Source organism: Bactrocera dorsalis, chromosome 3 (assembly GCF_023373825.1).
Source record: "Bactrocera dorsalis isolate Fly_Bdor chromosome 3, ASM2337382v1, whole genome shotgun sequence".
Classification (NCBI taxonomy): domain Eukaryota; kingdom Metazoa; phylum Arthropoda; class Insecta; order Diptera; family Tephritidae; genus Bactrocera; species Bactrocera dorsalis.
In genome coordinates, this window is record NC_064305.1 from 16,940,369 (window position 1) to 16,959,107 (window position 18,739).

General features: G+C 39.0%; 1 protein-coding gene across 4 annotated transcripts in view; it reads right to left on the bottom strand.

Annotated features, from left to right (window-relative positions):
- LOC105226277 (uncharacterized) overlaps positions 1 to 18,739 on the bottom strand; it is a 314,083-nt gene that overhangs the window by 217,945 nt on the left and 77,399 nt on the right. For 2 of the 4 annotated variants that reach the window (XM_049452483.1, XM_049452482.1), the window contains exons 8-13: positions 15,645 to 16,898; positions 11,695 to 11,779; positions 1,953 to 2,811; positions 1,680 to 1,866; positions 1,497 to 1,608; positions 1,275 to 1,433 (exon numbers count right to left, since the gene is read on the bottom strand). In XM_049452483.1, the coding sequence (XP_049308440.1) occupies positions 1,275 to 1,433; positions 1,497 to 1,608; positions 1,680 to 1,866; positions 1,953 to 2,811; positions 11,695 to 11,779; positions 15,645 to 16,898 (2,656 nt within the window). The remainder of the gene's footprint in view (positions 1 to 1,274; positions 1,434 to 1,496; positions 1,609 to 1,679; positions 1,867 to 1,952; positions 2,812 to 11,694; positions 11,780 to 15,644; positions 16,899 to 18,739) is intronic. The other 2 variants (XM_049452485.1, XM_049452486.1) reach the window with 2 other exon arrangements.

An 18,739-nucleotide genomic window follows, 5' to 3' on the forward strand; every position in this document is an offset into this window, starting at 1 on the left:
AAACCTCGAAGACTTAAGTCATTTCAAAGCGGCTTGGCTATTCGCATATATAAATATATTTATTGCTGTGAGCATACTCTTTGTCAGAACAACAAGAATTTCTTTGATTACTATGATCTCCGCTTGGAAGACATTGTAGTTGTCCGGTAAACGGAAGGCGATTTTGGTATCAAATTCTTGATTGTCTAGTTTGGTTAATATTCATCATAATTCCTACGTTCCTGTCTACTTCGCCCATTTCCTACTCTTCTCTGGAAGGGAAGGCAATATTGGAGACCGAATTTTATTTCAATTTCAATGTTGTTCTAAGAGCTCCAATGATGCATGTACTATCTCCTGTTTGTATGGTATTGAAACGCAGTATCGCATATTTCTTTTCCATTATTGACCACCATTCCAATGTACCGTATGTCTTATTCGGCCTTAGAACTACTGTGCAGAGCCAGTTCTACCCGAGGCGTTAATTACCATTTAGGCTTCATCATCCTTTTGCAGGTGTGAAGTGCTGTAGCTGTTTTCTTCAACCTAGATAGGACCCAACTATTTATATCATTTAATATTGTTTGCATAAGGTTAGCGAGGGTATTCGGGAATTTACCTATTACCTAAATCCCCATAGGCCACAACTTGTACCCCTTTCTTTTCTAGATCTAGTTACAGCAATTTATTTATTGTTAAGATCCAGAGAAATGGATCCAAGTCTTCAAGCGTGCTTAGCCCCAGAAGTTCTGCTAATTTATAAGTTCGAAAACAGCAGTTCTTCTCTTCCTTGGCTTCACAACGGACTACATATAGCAGTTCAAATGCGATCTTTCATCAGTCATCTAACCTAACCTAACCCAATCTAGCTCCAGGCGGGATGTTATTAAAAAAGTCTTCCATCTCTAAGCAGGAAACTAGGACGTAGTATTCTTTAACCCCCAGCGATTTTCAATATCTGCTAACAGCGACCTTGGTGCTGTTTCTGTGAATTTTGCTTTAGAATACGCGTGCTGCGAAACAAACAGTTTTCCTGTATTTAATTTGAATCTTATGTGTATTTCTATTAGTTTTTCCAACGTTTTTAAAGAGAATGAGGAGAGACTAAGTGGTCTGAAGTTCTTTAGATTTTTACGTGAGCATTTGATACCAAAGATCAAAGTACCTTCCTCCAAAACGAAGGCATATAGTTTAATTGGAGCGTTTAGAACACTTATGCAAATTCGAAACTTCGAAATTCTTTTTAACTCACTCACTAACACAAGTTCGAAACTTGAAAAAAATTCTTAACTCACATGAAATAAAATCACTCGATGTCCGTGGACGTATTTTCCCCATAAATTTGCTGATTTTGTTATCGTTGTGTGGCTCTTTTCGTTTCGACTGCGGCAACGGGCCTGGGCAATTCTCATCTAACACTTTCGAACAAGGACGGTGAATATTTAATTTACAGTCTGAAAAAAGAAAATTAAAAATTAGTAAATGAGCAGGAACATAAGGATAACACGGAGACGCACCTGTACAATGGTAACCTTGCGGACTCACACCCCAGATAATTGTCTGACAATGATTACAGTGGGTCACTTCGTAGTATTGACGTAATACCAATGGATGACCACGAACAATCATCTGGAAAGTAAAAAAAATTTAAATATTATTTGAATCTTTTCAATTTGAAAATACCGTTTATAACGACTTACTTTACGATTTTTGCCCATCAAACGCGACTTAAAACTTTTCTCACGACTCACGAAGTGATGCACACGATCAACAATACTGTTTGGATGCGAGCGCGTTATGAATATGCGATGTATAACGGTTGATAAGGCCGAGCAAAGTGCCAATTTTTTGGGATCCTCTAAAGGTGAGTCTTTTTCGTACTCCTCGCTGTAAAGAGAAAGTAGACAAATATTAGAACCACGTAAAGGTTTATAATGGATGTCAAATGAAGGAATTTGGGGCGGTTCACTCACATCAACACCTGCAACTTGCGCATCAATGTCTCCTCGAAGATATGCTGTTCGCGTTGCTTGTCGCCACGCGCCTCCGCCAATTGCGCATCGGTCGGTCCATAAATTGTGCCCAAACCTTCGGTGCGCGTCTGCTGGAATTCACGCAATTGCGCACAGATCGTGTCGCGTGCACATTTTCTACTCTTCCAAAAGACCTTACGCAGAATTTCCACTTTATCGAATTCGCTTTGCAGCACATTGTCGACCTCACGCGCCAAGGACTCATCCTTGCGATACCAGGAGAGCGGCGCACGTGGCACCAGGAATGTGGAGTGTATCTCATATGCCCACTTGCGCATATCTTTTGCAGTGCCCTCCTTATACAGACCGGTGATTAGGTAGAAGAGTAACGGTGCCGGCTCCGAGTTCGATAGCACATAATTGAGAAAGACAGCCAAGAAAGCGACATTTTCCGGCTCCAACAAACGTTGCAGATGATTGAATGGTCCATTCTCGTCAATGAATGGACCCTCCTGATCGGAAGCATCTTCGTCCTCCATGGAGATGATCTCCTTCTGGGTGATATTCGCTTGTGCGGCTAAAATGCGACTGGAATGTGTAGCGGTGTTGGTGGTGTTGGCGTTGGCCGTGAGCGGTGGTGTTGGTGTGGGTGAAACTGCGGCAGCTAGTGGTGTAAAGTGATGTGATTCGATGAAAATGCCGCCACCGCCGCCACTAACAACACTATCGTTGGCCAACTGCAATTGCTCTTCAGCACCAGACATGGTTAGGTATGGCGGCGGCGGTGTGCCGGGCGGCGTTACTTCGCCATCCTTCTCAACGAGTTCCCAAGAACCAGAGGTGGTTTTATTGATGCGATCTGAAAGTTTTGGAAAATATTAAAGGTTTGAATTGTTTTGTAATATACTATAAGTAAGTATATTTGTGTGAGTGAGAGAGGGGGAGAGGTGGGGATAATTCCTCTCAGAAGGGCGACCCGGTGCCCCACAATTTTTTGTTTTAAGATTTTTTCTCTAACAACTGATGGATCAGGGAGCATGTATCCAATAACCTGCCCGGTTTTCTCTCTACGACTCTGATGGTGATTCTTTAGAAAAATTTTGAGCCGTCACAACTTCTCTCGTGAAAAATCGTGTATAAAATCTTCGAAGTGGATTGCTCGGCGGGACATAAGCTCCGCAAAAACGGTATGGTCCCCGAAGATTAACACCACAAAAACTGGAATCGTGTAATTTCGTAGTTTCTTCTAACCAAACTGAATTCTATTGCAAACCCAAATCTGAAGAGTAAGTAGCTCATTTATCTAAAAACTTATAGTGATTGAAATCTCAAAAATTGAAATCGCTGGTTTTTGCAAAACAAAATCGAAACAGTATCTATCTACTTTCTCTATAACCTTCGTCAAATCAAACATTTTAGGTATCAGAGAGGACATTTTGAATCCCTCCTAAATTTTTGATTTTCGAAAACAGGATTTCTAAAATGAAAGTCAGAGATTAGTATGGCCCACAGAGAACAATAGTCTTGGAACGTCAAACCTTCATTGGATTCGTCTCATTTCGGGAGTTTTTTTGCAAACCCAATTCGGAAAAGTAACAACAATTTCGAATATTTTGAACCCCTTATGCATCTCTGTTTTTTGAAAACAGGATTTTTCAACTGAAAATCAAATCAAATCAACAAATTTTATACTCAACAAATCACAATGCCCGCACGTTATACGAAACCTTAATTCGAAGTTACAAAAACTATTTGAAACCACTTTCGAAACACTTTGGTACTTTTGCGCTGCAACAACTTTGCAATTTCTTAAGTTAGCGCAAAATCACGACACAATCGCCTAATTCGCAGCAAATCAATGGGAAAACTAAAAGCGAATTGCGGCGGCAAGACAACAAAGTGGAGAAAACACATTTGGAGATTTCAATAAAAGTACTCAATGCAATGCATTCAAGTAAGTTTTCTGATCATATGGGTGTGTAGAAGTGTGCTGGAGCACTAACAAAAACAATTGACCACAAAAGCAAGCATATGGAAAAATATCAATTTTGAATGTGAGCAAATTATGATCGCAAAAACAAAATAGAGGAGGAAGCAGCAACCGAGACTTGCACATTTGAAAGTAGAAAATGATCAACAAGAAGCCGCTAGAGCAGCGACGAAATGTTGACAACACTTACATACATATATTTAGTCACAAGTGGTTCTAGCTGCTTAGGTACACGCGTATAAGTCGGTATTCATTCATTAAAATCTAAAATAGATATCGTGTTACACTTTTTGGAGCAGACAACAATGAGTAACTTACATATAGTCACCTCAAATACAAAACAACGTGTCATGAATAAAAAATCGAACATTGCTGTCAGATAATTTCAGATAGTAACCAATATAATAACCGATACAATAACCAATATAATAACCGATACAATAACCAATGTATAACCAAAACTCAAATTTTGTTTCTATTGCATATGAGTGTATGATAACCAAAAATATAACCATTTTATAACCAAAACTCAAATTTTGTTTCCGTATGAGTGGTTTTTATTATAAGGTTTTTCCTTCGACTGTAAATTGATGAAAGAGGATATTACGTTATTTTGCATTTTAGGTGACGATATAAAGGGTGATTTTTTAAGAGCTTGATAACTTTTTTTTTTTAAAAAAAACGCATAAAATTTGCAAAATCTCATCGGTTCTTTATTTGAAACGTTAGATTGGTTCATGACATTTACTTTTTGAAGATAATTTCATTCAAATGTTGACCGCGGCTGCGTCTTAGGTGGTCCATTCGGAAAGTCCAATTTTGGGCAACTTTTTCGAGCATTTCGGCCGGAATAGCCCGAATTTCTTCGGAAATGTTGTCTTCCAAAGCTGGAATAGTTGCTGGCTTATTTCTGTAGACTTTAGACTTGACGTAGCCCCACAAAAAATAGTCTAAAGGTGTTAAATCGCATGATCTTGGTGGCCAACTTACGGGTCCATTTCTTGAGATGAATTGTTGTCCGAAGTTTTCCCTCAAAATGGCCATAGAATCGCGAGCTGTGTGGCATGTAGCGCCATCTTGTTGAAACCACATGTCAACCAAGTTCAGTTCTTCCATTTTTGGCAACAAAAAGTTTGTTAGCATCGAACGATAGCGATCGCCATTCACCGTAACGTTGCGTCCAACAGCATCTTTGAAAAAATACGGTCCAATGATTCCACCAGCGTACAAACCACACCAAACAGTGCATTTTTCGGGATGCATGGGCAGTTCTTGAACGGCTTCTGGTTGCTCTTCACCCCAAATGCGGCAATTTTGCTTATTTAAGTAGCCATTCAACCAGAAATGAGCCTCATCGCTGAACAAAATTTGTCGATAAACACATTTCGAACCGAACACTGATTTTGGTAATAAAATTCAATGATTTGCAAGCGTTGCTCGTTAGTAAGTCTATTCATGATGAAATGTCAAAGCATACTGAGCATCTTTCTCTTTGACACCATGTCTGAAATCCCACGTGATCTGTCAAATACTAATGCATGAAAATCCTAACCTCAAAAAAATCACCCGTTACTTGTCATAGGGCGCTATAAAAATTATGTGTCCAAATTAATTTTTAAAATATCGGATTTTATCTCATATATTTCGTCTCAAAAGTCTCTTAGTAGGCAGTTCAGCTCTACAGATTCATTTTCCATACCAAGTTTGGAGCTTAGCTTAAAATAGCCTGAGAAGGGAATAGTTTCGGATATCTTTTCTTGAGAAGAGAAATAGTTTCGGATATATTTTAAAGAGATATTTTAAACAGCTGCATAAAATTTTTTTTATATTTCAAATGTAAGAGCGCCCATAGGTCTTAAGCCGAATTGGGAACTGAAATCGAAAGCAAATATTGTGAAGTAACAGTACGCAAAGATGAGGAAAACTTCAAAGTCTAAAGATGAATACCATCTCCTTAAATATTTTCAATAGGTCTTGCACTGTCCTTAACTACCACGAACGCTACACAGAAATCTTATTATCAGTCGACAAGACATGAAATTGAAAAACCCGATGAGTGGAAAAACGGAAGAGTGGTCCCACTCTGGTACGAGTAAACTCGCCAACAAATGCAGTGAAACGCAGAAGAGGAAGCTGCAAACATGTCAGAACACTGCATTCCGGACATTGAACACCTGCATAGTGAGGCCTGTAAGCTCCCAGTTAAGGAGCATAATAAACTCCTCTCCAAGCAGTTCCTGCTGAGGTGCTTTCGCGGAAATCCCGGCTAACCCGGCTAACCCTATACATTATGTCGATAGCAACTTATCTAATCCTTACCAGGTATTATCTAATCCTTAATAGGTACTAGAACCTCCTAAATCTGATGAGGGAAGACATTTTCTATGACATTGAGCTAAGATCTGGATCCCGAGTATTGAAAAATTATAAAAATTAAGCTATTAGTTTTAAAATTCGCACCTGAAATTTAAATGGATGTGTGATAATACCCTTCATGGCCATGACTGTTATGATGGTTAGGGTTATCGAAAGACTTTTGCGTTAGAGCTAAGCTTACAAAGGAAAACTTACAAGTTGGGAGACTTTTTGGCTAACTTTGGTTGACGCAACCTCCTAAATCTGATGTGGGAAAGAAGTTTCTATGACATGAAGGAATTTTCTATGTGAGGTACTCTACTATCCAGAGTAAAATTTTCAAATAAATTTTCAAGCAAAAACTCAAATACTTTCATAAGTTTGCGTCGAGTTTGCATGTTTCAAAGCAACCGATAGAAGGATAACCGTTTTGAAAACAGATCCCAAAGGCGAATTTGAAAACCCTGGAAATATGTGATGTCGAGTCACTAATTTATATGTTCATGTTGTGTATATGCAGCTACTAAGCTATCTACTTCGCTACGATGACTAGATTTCGAACATGAAACTTTAAACGTAGGTCGAAATTTCCCTAGATACGGTTGCTGGAAATGAAGTTTTGAATATGTAAACTTATATCTTTACAATTTCACTGCAATATTACCTTAGCTTGTTGGCTTGCTATACTTTACATATTCACACACTAATATATACTTTCTCACCGACTCACTATGAACACTGACAAAGTAGCAAAACAGATGGCGCCTCGACTGAATGACGATTTAGTCGTGCAACTGCCACCGAGACCGAGCAAACTCTGCACTACTTTGGCGAATATGAATGTGTACGCATCGTGTGGCGATCTTCAGCTTCTTTTCACATTCTTTAGCTTTTTCATTCAGTGGAGGAGAGTACTTTGCTTTGGTATGTACAGATAAGTCGGTTGTATGAAGAACATTTGTGTTTTATTGCCAAATGGAATTGAAGTAAAGCACGACATGAAAAATTACAATAACAACATAAATAACAACAACACATAATGATAATTTAAAAGAAATCGTAATGCATTTTTATCGCCCAACGCATTGTTGTAGTAAATAGAGGCAGATAGTGAATAATTGACGACGGGAGATACATGCGAAAGCAGCGGTATGGTCAAGGGAACATGCAAGCGGTCGAGATCTCAAGTGAAAGCCTTTTAATGGAACTATGTGAAAGGGCACAACCGCAACACAAGGTTTTTATGGTGGTTTCTTCTAAAAATAAGTGACATTGAGCAAATAAAAATATTCACGAAACCAAAAATAAATAGAAGCGAGACGCATTTACAGACAAAAAACTATAGAAAAGAAATGCGTGAGTACGAAGAACTTGACAATCTGGCCGATAGCGGCGACTAATAACGGGTGATTTTTTTGAGGTTAGGATTTTCATGCATTAGTATTTGACAGATCACGTGGGATTTCAGACATGGTGTCAAAGAGAAAGATGCTCAGTATGCTTTGACATTTCATCATGAATAGACTTACTAACGAGCAACGCTTGCAAATCATTGAATTTTATTACCAAAATCAGTGTTCGGTTCGAAATGTGTTTCGCGCTTTACGTCCGACAAATTTTGTTCAGCGATGAGGCTCATTTCTGGTTGAATGGCTACGTAAATAAGCAAAATTGCCGCATTTGGGGTGAAGAGCAACCAGAAGCCGTTCAAGAACTGCCCATGCATCCCGAAAAATGCACTGTTTGGTGTGGTTTGTACGCTGGTGGAATCATTGGACCGTATTTTTTCAAAGATGCTGTTGGACGCAACGTTACGGTGAATGGCGATCGCTATCGTTCGATGCTAACAAACTTTTTGTTGCCAAAAATGGAAGAACTGAACTTGGTTGACATGTGGTTTCAACAAGATGGCGCTACATGCCACACAGCTCGCGATTCTATGGCCATTTTGAGGGAAAACTTCGGACAACAATTCATCTCAAGAAATGGACCCGTAAGTTGGCCACCAAGATCATGCGATTTAACGCCTTTAGACTATTTTTTGTGGGGCTACGTCAAGTCTAAAGTCTACAGAAATAAGCCAGCAACTATTCCAGCTTTGGAAGACAACATTTCCGAAGAAATTCGGGCTATTCCGGCCGAAATGCTCGAAAAAGTTGCCCAAAATTGGACTTTCCGAATGGACCACCTAAGACGCAGCCGCGGTCAACATTTAAATGAAATTATCTTCAAAAAGTAAATGTCATGAACCAATCTAACGTGCAAATTTTATGCGTTTTTTTTTAAAAAAAAGTTATCAAGCTCTTAAAAAATCACCCTATAGAAGGTTTCAAGACCGGTTTATACTCTAATAGAACCCCTAGAGATGATCTAGTGACTGATACTCAGAGCTTACCCAAATTATGGAGGGAACATTTCTCCAGACAGCTGAATAACAGTGAAAGCATAACACCAGGAGATGGTGAACCCCATATCCGAATCGATGCCAATGGAGCAGACGTTCCATTGCCCGACCATGCAGAAATTCGCATAGCAATTATCCGTCTGAAGAACAACAAAGCAGTGGAGGTCAATGAACCCCACAATCTGCGTCAACTACCGTGGGATAAGACTCCTCAACATCGCAAATAAGGTTAAAACCGTATTGTGTGAACGATTAAAGTCCACCGTCAACAAACTGATTGAACCTTATCGATGCGGCTTTTGTCCTGGAAAATCAACAACTGACCAGATATTCACCATGCGCCAAATCTTGGAAAAGACCCATGAAAAGAGGATCGACACACACAATCTCTTCCGCGATGTTAAAGCTGCTTTTGACAGTACGAAAAGTAGCTGCCTTTATGTCGCGATGTCTGAATTTGGTATCCCCACAAAGTTAATTGAGCAACACTGTTGAGAAGTAAAGTCCTCTCTCCACGAACAAAGACCAAGTTCTACAAGTCACTTATCACCGCGTCCTGCTATTTGTTACAGAGGCATGGACGATAACCAAATCTGATGAGTCAGCGTTATGAGTTTTACATAGAAAGGTTCTGCGGAAGATTTATGTTCCTTTGCGTATTGGCCACTGCGAATACCTCATTCGATGGAACGATGAGCTGTACGAGATATAAGACGTGATCGAGGTATGACAATTAAGTAATGAGACTGTTTCCATAAAAACCGTATATTTGAAAATTATTCTACAACTCTGCTATTCCCTTCAAAGTAGTCCCCTTGGGCAGCTATACAGCGATTCCAGCGCGTTTTCCTTGCTTCGTAACATTTCTGGAACGCTTCGACTGGGATGTCCGCGAGTACCCTTGTCACCGCCGCCTGTATGTCCGTAATCGACTCAAAATGGGTTCCTTTGACCACCGACTTTGTTTTAGGAAACAAAAAAAGTCACAGGGTGACATGTCCTGGCGAATAAGGCGGCTGTTGCAACGCGGCGATCTCTTTAGAGGCCAAATACTGGGACACGCTGAGGGGCGGTGTGGCACGGCGCCTTGTCGTGATGAAGGATCCAGTTACGAGCGATGTCTGGGCGCACCCTGTTGACTCGTTTTCGCAATCTTTCGATTACTTGGCAATAGTAGACTTGATTCACAGTTTTCACCGGTGGAACGAATTCTTTGTGGACGATTCCAAAAAAGGCAATAATCATCGTTTTCACCTTCGACTTGCTCATGTGAGCTTTTTTCGGGCGGGGGTTCGCGGAGACAACCATTGTGAGCTTTGGCACGACTTAGAGCACAATCACCATACACTCTTACAATTTTAGCGTACGTTTCCGAAGCTGTTTCGCCCAATCTGGCGCAAAATTTTATCGCGACGCGTTGTCCTTGATTTCGTTTTTCCATATTCGTGACGAGCACTACAAACACACGTCTACTCAACTTGACGCAGCAGGCGAACTAAACAAGCTAGAGCGATGGTACATTATATCAATGGAGAGGGGAGGAATGCCGGAAAAAGAGAAAGGGAATTTCAAGGTCACAGGTTTACCACAAGCGCGGCAATAAAATCAGTCTCATTACTTAATTGTCAGACCTCGTACTTCGGCGAATAAAGAGACAGTGGCTACGCTAGTTAAGTCATGTCGAATTGACGTAAACACTCAGCTCTGACAGTATTCGACGCTGTATACGCCGAGAGAAGCAGACCTCCAGTACGTGGGAAAGACCAGGTAGAGACTTCGAATCTCCAACTGGAAGGACGACTTACGTGCTGTTGTAAACCGGCTACAATCTCGTAAGAAGTGTCTACGCCAATAAATAAGGGAAGAAGAAGCCAAACAAGAGTTACCAAATGTTACAAAAATTACGCAGACAAAAGAAGAAAGAATTCGGACTGACGTATGGAACGACTTAGCACATTTTACGTCGAGATCTTAAATTGAAAGCACACTAAATACAGCTTTGACAAGAACTGAAGCCGCTAGACTCTTCCAAGCGACATTACTTCGCTCTATGGGCTCTTGAAGTGTTCCAAGATGATCCGAAGTTTTCGAGTCAATTTTGTTCCGCGATTAGACCCATTTGGCTCAATGGGTATATAAAAAAGCAAAGTTGTCCTGTTTAAGAAGAAGAGCAATCTGAAGAGATTCAAGTGCTGGCATTACATCCAGAAAAAGCAACGGTTTGGGGTGATTTGTTGAACGGAGGAATAAGCGGTCCATATTTCTTCAAAACTGATACCGGTGAGAACATCACCGTCATTGACGACTGTTATCGCGCATTTATAACCGACTATTTGATGCTTGAAATTGCAGCTCGTGATCTCGACGACATTTGGTTTCGACAAGACGGCGCCACTTCCCACAAATCGCATCAATCAACGGATTAATTGAGAGAACATTTCGGTGAGTAGATAATTTCACGTTGCGTGCCGGTCGATTGGCCACCAAGATCGTGTGATATCATTCCGTTAGACCTTTTCTTGTGAGGATATGTAAAGTCTAAAGTCTATGGGGACTATTCCGCTTGGATTTAGTTACCAGTCGAAATGATCGAACGAGTCATCGAAAATTGGACCCAACGATTGGACCATCTGAGACGGAACCGCGGCCAACATTTGAAAGAGATAACCTTCAAAAAAGAAATGAAAAGAATGATAATAAACATCCCCAATAAATTTGAAGTCTATGGTTTTTCTTTAAAAAGGTAGGGAACCTCGAAATGGATCACCCTTTATATAATTTACTATGAACTTCGATAAAAATAATTTCACCAAAAAGTTATACCGAAACCGGAGAAAATGTAAATTTTTTTGCAGAAATTCCGCACAAACGACGAGAGCAAATTTATTGCCTACTTTTAGAATGTACCATATTAATTTATTTAAAAGAGGAGAAATTTAACGCAATTGAATGCGTAAAAAGTAAATATTTTTCTAAAAAAATTTCCAAATTACCTGGATGCCTGGAATGCATGTGCTCAGAGACCACACGTCGATGTTTGTTGAGATGATTCAGATTAGGCGGCGTTTGTCCCAATGCCTAGAAGATGATGCAGAAAGGCAAATAAAAGTAAAAAAATTATTAAAAACAAGAATATTTAGAAGAAAAATTAAACAATATAAGCGCCATTTACCCAAAATACAATTACAAAAACAAAAAATATATACAGTGCATGCAATTAAAAGCTAAACAAACGCTAGATAATAATGGCTAATAGGGGGTGCGAGTGCAGAAGGGAGACTGCTGAGGATATGGGAACAGTTTGGTGCAAAGTGCCAAGTGGGATTGGAGCATGCAATCGGTGCATTTTTGGTGCTGGTGCCAAATGCTCACGCAATAAAAATATAGTTCATATAAGTATATGCTATGTACAAGAGTTTTTCCTGATTTGAGTTACTGCTATACTATATAGTAAATATGTCTCGTTGTACTTGTAAATATGTAATCATGCTGAGGCAACTCTTAAGTGCAGTTATAAAATTTTGTATGCTAATTAGCGCAAGAAAGTGCGCGTTAGGAATTCAAGGGATCTGGCGGCGGGTATAAATTATTTATTTTCAAAGCAGTTACTTAACGGTATAAGATGCTATGGTTATATAACACATACATGATTATGGGAAAATGAGCACTAGGAATTCATAAGGTGCACTTTTGAGGGAAATTTTGTGTTTATAATCAAATTTGCAGCCGATTTGTGTCGTAATATATTTTGTGGAGCGTGTGAAGGAGAATGGATGTGGTGTGAATGGGTGTGAGGATGGATTGGCGTGGTGAATGTGTTTATATATGCTAGGGTGAGTAAATAAGTTTTATAGTTTTAAGTTAACTTTAAACCATTAGTAAAATTTATAATTTTTATTGTTATTGTTTTTAGTACACAGCGATTTTTGTAATGCATGTGAAGCGTTAACTCCATCAACTACTTCGAGACTATGAAAATTGATTTTTTAATAGATTTTAGACGTTAAGCTGCGAGACTATAAAAGTTGGATTATTCACCCTAAAAATATGCTTATAGCTATGGTTGTTGCAGGTTGAGTGAAAGACCATTTTACTTAACCCAACTCGTAAATAATTTAAGAGAGTGGAGATTGAACAGCATTGACAGCAGGCAGCAGGAATGCGCCAAGACAAGCTGCTTTTGAGAGCACAACCGCGCAAGGTTTAAGGAAATGATCAACTTCCTCCGAGACAAATTCCATCTCCTTGTCCCGCTCTATACAAGGCACAGCAGGCTCAGGAGTCACTTTTTCAACATGGCCATAATCTCTTGCGCAAACTGCCAGTTCTGCGACATGGAACAGGAAACCCCAGAACACATGATGCTGGATTGCACAGCAATTTGCAGTAGCAGGCTCAGGGCCGTAGGTTCCATCTACGTGGACAGGGATCACATCACCCCAGTCGCTCCCTGCAGGCTCCTGGAATTGTTCAGGATGCCGGACCTTTGTGACGATAAGTGATATAGGAATACCATAGGTCGCAGTACAAAGCTTCAAATTTACTATCTATCTATCTGTATATAATACCCTTCACAGGTACATTTCATTTATTGTAGCATAAAAGAGTATAAAAGGATCTTTAGCTTGATATTGATCAATCAGTTTGTATGGCAGCTATATGCTATAGTGATCTGATCTGAACATTTTGTTTGGAGATTGTAACGGGTGATTTTTTTGAGGTTAGGATTTTCATGCATTAGTATTTGACAGATCACGTGGGATTTCAGACATGGTGTCAAAGAGAAAGATGCTCAGTATGCTTTGACATTTCATCATGAATAGACTTACTAACGAGCAACGCTTGCAAATCATTGAATTTTATTACCAAAATCAGTGTTCGGTTCGAAATGTGTTTATCGACAAATTTTGTTCAGCGATGAGGCTCATTTCTGGTTGAATGGCTACGTAAATAAGCAAAATTGCCGCATTTGGGGTGAAGAGCAACCAGAAGCCGTTCAAGAACTGCCCATGCATCCCGAAAAATGCACTGTTTGGTGTGGTTTGTACGCTGGTGGAATTATTGGACCGTATTTTTTCAAAGATGCTGTTGGACGCAACGTTACGGTGAATGGCGATCGCTATCGTTCGATGCTAACAAACTTTTTGTTGCCAAAAATGGAAGAACTGAACTTGGTTGACATGTGGTTTCAACAAGATGGCGCTACATGCCACACAGCTCGCGATTCTATGGCCATTTTGAGGGAAAACTTCGGACAACAATTCATCTCAAGAAATGGACCCGTAAGTTGGCCACCAAGATCATGCGATTTAACGCCTTTAGACTATTTTTTGTGGGGCTACGTCAAGTCTAAAGTCTACAGAAATAAGCCAGCAACTATTCCAGCTTTGGAAGACAACATTTCCGAAGAAATTCGGGCTATTCCGGCCGAAATGCTCGAAAAAGTTGCCCAAAATTGGACTTTCCGAATGGACCACCTAAGACGCAGCCGCGGTCAACATTTAAATGAAATTATCTTCAAAAAGTAAATGTCATGAACCAATCTAACGTTTCAAATAAAGAACCGATGAGATTTTGCAAATTTTATGCGTTTTTTTTAAAAAAAAAGTTATCAAGCTCTTAAAAAATCACCCTTTAGCATTGTCTTTGATAATAATCTATGTCAAGTTTCGTGAAGATAGCTTATCATATAAAAAAGTTCGTCATACAAGGACTTGATTTTGATCGATCAGTTTATATGGCAGCTATATGCTACAGTCGTCCGATCTTAATAATATGTTTAGAGATTATAGCATTGTCTTTGATAATAATTTATGTCAAGTTTCGTGAAGATATCTTGTGAAATAAAAAAGTTTTCTATACAAGGACTTTATTTTGATCGATCAGTTTATATGGCAGCTATATGCTATAGTGGTCCGATCTTAATAATATGTTTGGAGATTATAGCATTGTATTAGACGATAATTTATGTTAAATTTCATGACGATATCTTGTGAAATAAAAAGGTTCGTCATACAAGGACTTGATTTTGATCGATCAGTTCATATGACAGCTATATGCTATAGCGATCCGATCTGAACAATTTGTTCGGAGATTGTAGCGTTGCCTTTGTGCATAATCTGTGTCCAATTTCGTGAAGATATCTTGTGAAATAAAAAAATTTCAAAACCAAAAAGGTAGGTTATGTAACGCCATTTGAAAATCAAAGTACGCCAAATTCAGTCTCGCAGATAATTAATGGGAATTTCACTTTAATGCATTACCTTACACTGAGACAAGTGTTAGTGTTTTGTTAGTAAAATAAGCGGATTTATTATACACCATGTATGTATGTTATGAATGGGTGTTAAGGGTATAAGTGTTATTATTTTTTTCAACAAATGTAAACTACCGTTATATGAGTGTTATTGGTTAACTAAATTAGGTTAAATGTTTGTCAATCTTCATTATCAATTACATAGCGGTAAACAACGCTACGAGTAGCTACAAAATATTTCAAAAACCCCAAGTTAGTGTTTCAAAACTACAGCCAACAAATACGATTACTAAACAACTGCTATTGTTGTTGTTGTAAGTGACAAAAACTACATAATAAAAATTCAAAAGAAAAGTCCACCAAAGCCGCAATTGCTGTTGCTGTTGTTGTAGTAGTAGCAATAGTCATAGTGGTAGCAGAGTGTCAGGCCGCAGCACACAGCCGCTGAAAGCTTAAAGTGTACGCATGTAAGCGTGCGAAAGCACACAAACCGAGTAGTAAGTAGCTGTTGAATACTTAAGCTACGAGTACCAGAGCCCAAACCAAACCGAAGCAAACCAAAACAAGCATCCCAGCACTGACTACGTGCAGCCTTCTTTACGGCATTTGCTACTTGGCTGGCTTTGACTTTCAGTTACGCTAGTATAGTTTGCTTGTGCGCATGCGCCGTTGCGCTACGTTACTTACAGCTGCTGTTGACGCCTGTCCCGCGCAGCTGTTGTTGAGTTGTTGCTGCTGTTGTTGTTGTTGGTGTTGCTGCAGTTGTTGCACGATGTTGGGACGCTGCGAGAGCGGGAATGCCGCGGCCATATTGTCACGATGCACGGGCGTGCATGTGGACACGAGTGGATAGTTAAGCAGCGTCTCAATGCTGTTGGGCGGCGGACGCGCGCCACCGCCACCTTGACCGGGCGCATGCAAATTCGAGAAACTGCCGCGGTGCGGTGACTCCTCCAACATGCCGGGTTGGCGTGGCGGCAGTGGTGGCGGTATGCAATCGGTTTCGCAGCTGCCGCCATCAGCGGCTGCATCGGCCGCGTTCGCACCCGCTGCCGTCTCCATTTGCAGAAACATTTGCGTTGACATCTTCGGATCGGAGAGCGCTTTCGTCTTGGTTTTGGAGCGTTTCTTTTGCGCCGATGATGATGATGATGATGACGCTGCGGCGCTGTTTGCTGTCGCGTTCGACGGCGGTGGCGGCAAGGTGGGTTGTGGTGATTTGCCTTGCGGACTGCTGGCGCCCATATCCAGATCGGATATGGGTGCGAATAGCGTTGCGTTGCTGCTATTGCTCATGACACCCGCGCTATTGCCGTTATTATCGAGCTGCAGCTGACGCGGCGGATTGCGCTGCGGCAGTGGCGGCGGTGTATCCTCTTGTATGCTGTGCGTTTTCGCCTGCGCGGCGTATTTATTTTTGCTCTTGGAATTCGAAGATTTCGGTGTCTCCTTGAGTCGCGATTGCAGTTGCTGCTGTTGTTGTTGTTGCTGCTGGTAAAAGAGCGCCTGTTGTGCGGAGTTGCGATGCTGCTGTGTTGTTTGTGTTTGCGGTTGATGCAACGATTGTGACATATTGTATGGCGGCAGCGGTGATGTGTGCGCATTGTTGTTGTGCTGTTGCTGCAGTTGATGTTGATGATGATGATGATGTAGAAAATCCGTTGTATTATTCAATGGCGCAGTAATTAAATCTTTATCAATCTTATTTTTACGCGTGCCCAACGACAAGGAGGACAGCGAACGTGGCAATAGTGAGAGGAAAGCTGGAGAGGATTGTACTTGTGGTGTTGTGATGGTCGGTTGTTGGAGTTGTGTTGGCTGATGTGGGTGTAGGTGATTGTGATGGGACGTTACAGAGAGGTGTTGTAATTGAGCGGGCGAGAGCATTGCGGTATTTTTATTGTTGTTGGCAGTTGGTTGTAATTTGATTGTTGGTGCATCCTGTTGAGAGTGGTGAGACAGTAGAGACAGGCAGTTGTTGTAGTAGTTGTTTGTTTCTTTTTATGTTCGGAAGTTAAGTGGGACTCCATTTTCGATAGAATTTGGACAAGTGATTATTTGTATGTGTAAAAAAGTTACATTTTTTTGTTGTTTTGTTTTATACATTTGAGTTTTAGGCAGAGAAAGGGGAGTGGGAAAACTTGTGTAATTGTATTATAATTTAGTAAGAATATTTTACTTCGTTTTAAGTTAAATTTGACGATTTCAATCTGTTACTCAATTTCAAGCTAATTTCTAATAATTTGTTAATTACGAGGTATGACAATTAAGTAATGAGACTGATTCCATAAAAACCGTATATTTGAAAATTATTCTACAACTCTGCCATCCCCTTCAAAGTAGTCCCCTTGGGCGGATATACAGCGATTCTACCGCGTTTTCCATGCTTCGTAACATTTCTGGAACGCTTCGACTGGGATGTCCGCGTTCCTTTGACCACCGATTTTGTTTTAGGAAACAAAAAGAAGTCGGAATTCTTTGTGGACGATTCCACGGCTATCAGAAAATGCAATAATCATCGTTTTCACCTTCGACTTACTCATGCGAGTTTTTTTCGATCGGGGGGCGCGCGGAGACAACCATTGTTAGCCTGGGCACGACTGAGAGCACTATCACCATATACTCTTACAATTTTCGCGTACGTGTCCGAAGCTGTTTCGCCCAATCTGGCGCAAAATTTAATCACGACGCGTTGCTCTTCATTTCGTTTTTCCAATTTCGTGACGAGCACCACAAACACACGTCTACTCAACTTGACGCAGCAGGCGAACTAAACAAGCTAGAGCGATGGTACATATACCAATGGAGAGGGAAGGGATGCCGGTAAAAGAGAAAGGGAATTTCAAGGTCACAGGTTTACCATAAGCGCGGCAATAAAATCAGTCTCATTACTTAATTGTCAAACCTCGTAGTTAACGTCGAGTTGAAGAAGTGGCAACAAATCGCTTTATTGCGTCAACTCATTCGAGACTAGACTTTGCATTTATTTCTAAATAACACATTGATTATAATACTTTTTTTTATCAGTTTTAATATACGCATTTATATTATCCTTTGTTCTTGATTTTTTTTTTGTTTTTGTTTTAATATTTTTTAGTTTTTTTTTTTAATTTTTTTATTTTTTGTCATTTTTGGTTTAATATTTTTTAAAACTATTTTTTTTTTAATTTTTTTATTTTTTGTCATTTTTGGTTTAATATTTTTTTTAATTATTTTTTTTTAATTATTTTTTTTTTAATTATTTTTTTTTTAATTATTATTTTTTTAAATTATTTTTTTTTAATTATTTTTTTTTTAATTATATTTTTTTAAATTATTTTTTGTTTTTAATTTTTTTCTTTTTAATTATTTTTTTTTGTCATTTTTGTTTTAATTATTTATGAAAAAACATTTTTTATTAATTTTTATTCTATTTGTTTTTATTATAATATTAAATACAATTCTAGTTTTTAACGATGTTATATCACGCTTAATATTCACATGTATACTATTTTTTATTTATTTTATTATTTAAATTTTTATAATATTTTTATTTTATTTTATAAATATAAAAGTAATCTCAAATCATATTATAATACGTTTAATATACACATTTATATTATTTTTGATTTATTACTTATTTATTTTCTAATTTTTTCATTTTATATAAAATTTTTTTTTTATTAAATTTTTTTTTTTTTTTTATTTTATTCTCTTTTTTATATAAATTTTTTATCATTTTATTTTTTATTTACTTTTTTATTATTTTTCATTTTATTATTACTGTTTTATGGTGAAAATGG